The 6,000-nt window shown below is 50.1% G+C and overlaps 1 protein-coding gene across 6 annotated transcripts in view; it reads right to left on the reverse strand.

The window, feature by feature from the left end:
* The window catches only part of ARHGAP17 (Rho GTPase activating protein 17), a 100,553-nt gene extending 96,694 nt beyond the window's left edge, over positions 1 to 3,859 (reverse strand). For 2 of the 6 annotated variants that reach the window (XR_009733521.1, XM_061401462.1), the window contains exon 1: positions 3,695 to 3,859. Coding sequence is in view for 4 of the 6 variants with exons in the window: in XM_061401462.1 (XP_061257446.1) it covers positions 3,695 to 3,747 (53 nt within the window). In the remaining 2 variants the exon portion in view is untranslated. The remainder of the gene's footprint in view (positions 1 to 3,694) is intronic. The other 4 variants (XR_009733522.1, XM_061401465.1, XM_061401461.1 and 1 more) reach the window with 2 other exon arrangements.
* Positions 3,860 to 6,000: the final 2,141 nt, after the last annotated feature.

Here is a 6,000-nt window from a genome sequence, read left to right on the forward strand (position 1 = left end):
CCCACTCTCAGTCCCTAAGGTTTAGATGGGTGTTGACTCCACACCCATCTCCAGGGAGAAGCAGGGGACCCAGTCAGAAGCACTGAGTCAACTGTGGATCTTTGGAGACAGTGACTGGGAGAAAAGGTTTTTCCGTGCTTCTGGGAATGGAACTGAGGATGATGGAAGGTGGGGACGGGGAGGGGTCCTTCTGTGGACCCAGCTTGTCCGGAGAGTGAACCCCTGGATCCAGCCCAGCCTGAAGCCAGACTCCTTTTGGATATTTTTTGGTCACATATAAGCCAATTAATTCCCATCTTCTCTTATGGCAGCTTGAAATGGGTTTTCATACAACCAAGGGAGACCTCATTAACACAAAAGAAATCTGAAAGTGCTTGGAGATGAAAACAAAGCCAAAAGGCTTTGCCCAAGCTTTCTTCTGTTGTTTGTTACCTTCCCCCATCCAATAAGAACCAGCATTAGCCAGCCCTCTGAAAGCACGTATCTCAGGGTAACAATTATTTCTTTGCTTGCCTATCTCTTCCACAAATGCATTGAGCTCCTTCAGGGCAGAAACAGGGAGGCAGAAACAGACTCCAATGCCTCACATACTCACACACAGTTTAGGCCCAACAATTGTTGAATAGATGAATCAACAAAAGACAAGGGGCACAAAAGAACCATCCTCATTGTCTCCTTTGGGACACCCACCTCAGGAGACCACCTCATTTGAACCACCTTCTGAAACAGACTCATCCACCCATTGCAAACAAATTGCATCATGAGAACTCACTCCTTCCAGCCATTACTAATTCTCCCACATGTCAGCCCCATGGAACCTCACAGTGGGGTTACTCACAGGTCCTCATTCTGCAAAGAGAATACTTCATCGCAAGACACCACCTAGAACCACAAACTGGCTGTACACACTGTGGGCAAGTCATTCACACATACAACTTCACTCACTAGTGAGTGTGTGTGTGGTAGCCTTTGTTTTGACCCCAATACATCCAGAAGCCTGGTTCTGGTATCCACCAACTATCTGCTTCTGCCCAATAAGAATTTCAGGCTCTCTCCTGCCTCCTCCATCTTGCCTCCCTAGTCCTTTACAATTACTTAAGTAGGGAGAGGGGGGAGAGACAAACATATATAGGAAATCAACAGCAGTAAAGCAACAGGTTCTCCAGTAAAAACAGTTTTGATTTGAGGTGCATAATTTCCACACCCTTAATACTACTGTATAGCTGCAGCCTACACCGCATCAAGCAATAAAGATTTTCAAACAGAGTCAAAGGTCAGAGCCAGAATTACAGTCCTAGGGTGAGTCACATCACTCCACTCATTCTGTCCAGTTCTCGTTTTCCCATACCACTTGAACAGTCTAGTGAGAGCTGGATTTACATTCATTTGACAATGTTTATTGAGGATCTGCCAAGTGATAGGAACCACAGAAGATCCTGGGAATCAAAGAAGAAAGAGTAAACATTCTTAAATGTTTAGCGCGATGAAGAATGCAGGCAAGTAAAGAAGCAATTACATTATGGAAAAACAGGTGCTGTATGGGGTTAGGAAAGAGCCAAGGAGGGACATCCAAACTTTGTCCCAGAGAAGCCCTTTTAGAGGCAGAGAGCTTTCCAAGGAGACCTGAGGAACAAGTGGGAGGTGACCCAGGCAGGTGTGGTAAAAGAGACTTCTTTCTGATAGTTCCAAGTAGAGGCTAATATGAAAGAAAAGTATAGCCTCCACTGAAAACTGAAAGTAGGCAAGATGGCTAGAATTTAAACGTATAAAAAGAGAAGCTGCGACAGAGGAAGCAGGGGCCAAAGACACCCTGAACAGTTTCCCTGAACCAGCTTTGCAGCTTTTAAAGCCTCAGAACTTTGTTTAAAAAAAAAATCACTTGCCTGATACAATGTATAAGCAGGCCAAAATGACTCTCTGGGACAAATGCATCTTGACACTCACTAAATATTGATTCTCTGATGCATGTTCTTGAGAACACTAAGAGGGGTAGAAAATTCACAGAATTATCTTGTAACTCATTCCCAGATTCTTGAGTGAAACATGAGCCATCACCAATACTCTCTCCTGGTAGCTTAGCCATGAAGAATTCACCTGGGATGCAGGAGACTGCCTGCAATGCAGGAGACATGGGTTTGAATCCTGGGTCAGGAAGATTCCCCCAGAGGAGGAAATGGCACCCCACTCCAGTACTCTTGCCTGGAAAATCCCATGGACGGAGAAGCGTGGTAGGCTACAGTCCATGGGGTTGCAAAGAGTCAGACATGACTGAGCCACTTCACTTTCCAGTACTCTGGCCTGGGAAATCCCATGGACAGAGGAGCCTGGCAGGCTACAGTCCATGGTCGCAAATCCGACAGGACATAGCGACTCAACCGCCACCACCACAATACTTTGTCAACCTTCCTCTCCACGTTATTTCTATCATTTCCCCACAAATAACAGAAAATAAGGCACATTTAGGCTTTAGCCTAGACAGGAATGAACTCTGGAAAAAGGATAAACGCACCCCAAGCTAACAGGGTGGGGTACCAAAAAGACCTAAACAACAAAACTAAGCAAAAAGTTGAGGGAAACGAAACAGTAAAGAGCACATTTAGAAAACTCAAGAGGAAGTAAAAGTATTTTCATACACACACACAAAAAAGAAGTGTCCCACGTGCTTTGGCCAAACCGAACTCCCCCTTTGACTGAACTGCTGAAAAAAAAGAAGCCAACGCGGTGAAAAAAAAATTCCCGCATTCATCTCTCTTCCCAGAATAAACAGCAAAATCGCTACCATACAGCTAACTTGCCCTGGATAGACCTTGAAAATTCTGCCCCAGGTAACACAGCACGTGACGGTCATCTTCATGAAGCTCTCAAGACCACAGACCAGTCCTGTCCCAATGGCCGGATCGTCTAATAACTCTGTTCTCTCCTGTCATTTCAGAATCAGGGCTTGTCAAGCAGTCAAGGAATCCCAAAGAAGCAGGGAGCAGGAGCTGCTTCCAAACCCAAAGTGAGAAAGACTTTTTAAAATGATACTTATTTTTAAACTGGCGCTAGGCGTTTCCAGAATCCTTTTCTTCTAATTTTTTTCCCCCCAAGCTTTTTTAAATGTCAAGCTGTCCAGTTCATATTCGCCTCTGGTCTAGAGACAACACCAGCTTGTAACTCCCTCAAAGGGCGTTCTGAAACTCACTAGGCAGATCCGCTGGGCTTATGACCCTTGCTTCTTGACTGCTCGCCCTCCCCGCCATCCCCCGCCCCCAGGCACTTGCAAGTGAGGTTTTGCAGCAGGGGGCCACACGGGAAGGCTGGGAATGCCGCCCCCAAGCCCGGCAGCCTCCGACACACCAGTGATCGGAGTTGTAGCCCCAGGCGGCGGCCCGGGGCTGCCCGATCCCGGGGTAGGGAAGGACGCGGGGCAGTTCCAGTCCCAGGAGGGCGATGCTCCGCGGGGCAGTGGGGACCCCGAGGGGTAGGAGCGGGAGGCGCTGCCCGCCCGGCCGGTCTCCGGGGGCCAGGCGGCGGCCCAGAGCGGGCCTCCAGGCCGCGGCGTGGCGCAGACCCCGACCCTGGGCCCCGCCGGCCTCGGGCGGAGCCTCAGCCCGGCCCGCAGCGGTCGGGCGCGCGGAAGAAGCCGGCCCGCCCCCCACGACCGCGACCCCCGGCCCGCGCGACCCCCGGCGGCCCGGCGCGGCGCACTCGCCTCCCCACGGTCTGGTTGGCCAGCTGCTTCATGCGGTTGAACTGCTTCTTCATGGTGGCGGCGGCGGCGGCGGCCCGCGGGGCTCGGGCCGGACAGGACGGGGGACGGCCTGGCGGCTCCTACATCGCTTCCCGGCCGAGGCGCGGCGGCGGCACTGCTCCCCAGGCCCGCGGCCCCGCCCTCGCCGCGTCACTTCCAGCGGCGCCGCCCGCCGGCTGGGCCGGGTCGGGCCGGGCGAGGAGCTCCAGGCCCCGGGCGGCTCGCGGCCAGGCCTCCGCCGCCCGCCCGCCCGCCCGGGGACCGTGTGGTCCCCCCGCCTCCAAGAGGCTCCCTGGGCCCGGCCACGCGCGGCCACCCGGAGCCCCGCGGTCCACCCGGACCTCGGCGTGCTTGTGTTTCCGCTCAGCGATCGCCTGCTCGGGTGATATTAATATTTAACTCACTTCCCAGACTAGATCGCAAACACGCGGTGGGCAAAGCAGACACAAAGAGTGGAGACCCCAAGAACCGCCAAAAATTCACCCTCGGGACTAGACCCCCGGACAGGGCTCTCGGAGGTGGGGGGCGGGGTGCGCAAAGTGGAACGGGAAAGGAGCTTTGGGACGATGGAAACGGTCCAAGTCTTTATCAGGGCCGTGCTTATGCGCAGGTGTAGACGTTTGTCAAAATACAGCAACTTGGTCTCTTAAGACGGACGCGTGTCCCACGTACATGTTTCCTCGATTTTCTTTTTTAAGAAAAAAAAAATAGTTGCGTGAAACAAGCTGCAGGACTGTCTGTATGTGAGATGCCACTTAGTAAAAAACTCAGAGGCAATTAAATATATTTTATTCCCATTTGAATACTATTACTGTAGTGCCGCTTCTCTTTTATTGATTTAAATCTACCTTGAATGTCACTCCATATCATAAAGAAGAGAAAAAGAGAAAGAGACAAGGTGTGCTTTCTATGAACACGTGCTCACCGATGGCGCCGTCAGAGCTGCGGTGACGGTCGCCGGTCCACAGGACCGACAAGTTCTTTGTCAGGTCAAGGCCACACCTGGGGCTCCGAGGGTTCTCCAGAGGGGCCTTCGCAGCCCACGTTGCCTAGAAACTCCTCATTTTTTTCTTAACCTCGAGCTGGTCAGCAGTGAGGCTGTCCGACTCCGCTGAATCCTTTTCGCAGGACAAATTAGGTCAGTTCTACGACCTGTGACAATGGCCTGGTTTGGTGGCCTTGGTTCCAGCTTAGGCCATTCCCTGGGGCAAGCGGGTGGTACTATGGCCTCTTTAACAGACTATGTTTCTAGTTTCACAAAAAATGTGCTGAGGAAGGGAGCTGAAAAGGTAGAAGAACTCCTTTACTCTGCAAGAGAGGAAGTTGTCGACTTTGAATCAGTCTTAAAATCAGAGATTGAGAGGCTTCGAATTCTTTGTAGCGATCTAGAAGAGAAGTGATCCACACAGTCAAAGGCTTTGGCATAGTCAATAAAGCAGAAATAGATGTTCTTTTGGAACTCTCCTGCTTTTTGCATGATCCAACGGATGTTGGCAATTTGATCTCTGGTTCCTCTGCCTTTTCTAAAACCAGCTTGAACATCAGGAAGTTCACGGTTCACATACTGCTGAAGCCTGGCTTGGAGAATTTTGAGCATTACTTACTTTACTAGCGTGTGAGATGAGTGCAATTGTGTGGTAGTTTGAGCATTCTTTGGCATTGCCTTTCTTTGGGATTGGAATGAAAACTGACCTTTTCCAGTCCTGTGGCCACTGCTGAGTTTTCCAAATTTGCTGGCATATTGAGTGCAGCACTTTCACAGCATCATCTTTCAGGATTTGGAATAGCTCAACTGGAATTCCATCACCTCCACTAGCTTTGTTCATAGTGATGCTTTCTAAGGCCCACTTGACTTCACATTCCAGGATGTCTGGCTCTAGGTCAGTGATTACACCATCGTGATTATCTGGGTCGTGAAGATCTTTTTGTACAGTTCTTCTGTGTATTCTTGCCACCTCTTCTTAATATCTTCTGCTTCTGTTAGGTCCATACAATTTCTATCCTTTATCGAGCCCATCTTTGCATGAAATGTTCCCTTGGTATCTCTGATTTTCTTGAAGAGATCTCTAGTCTTTCCCATTCTGTTGTTTTCCTCTATTTCTTTGCATTGATCGCTGAAGAAGGCTTTCTTAACTCTTCTTGCTATTCTTTGGAACTCTGCATTTAGATGCTTATTATCTTTCCTTTGCTTTTCGCTTCTCTTCTTTTCACAGCTATTTGCGAAGAGTTGACTCATTGGGAAAGACTCTGATGCTGGGAGGGATTGG

Source organism: Bos javanicus, chromosome 25 (assembly GCF_032452875.1).
Source record: "Bos javanicus breed banteng chromosome 25, ARS-OSU_banteng_1.0, whole genome shotgun sequence".
In the NCBI taxonomy this organism is placed as follows: Eukaryota; Metazoa; Chordata; class Mammalia; order Artiodactyla; family Bovidae; genus Bos; species Bos javanicus.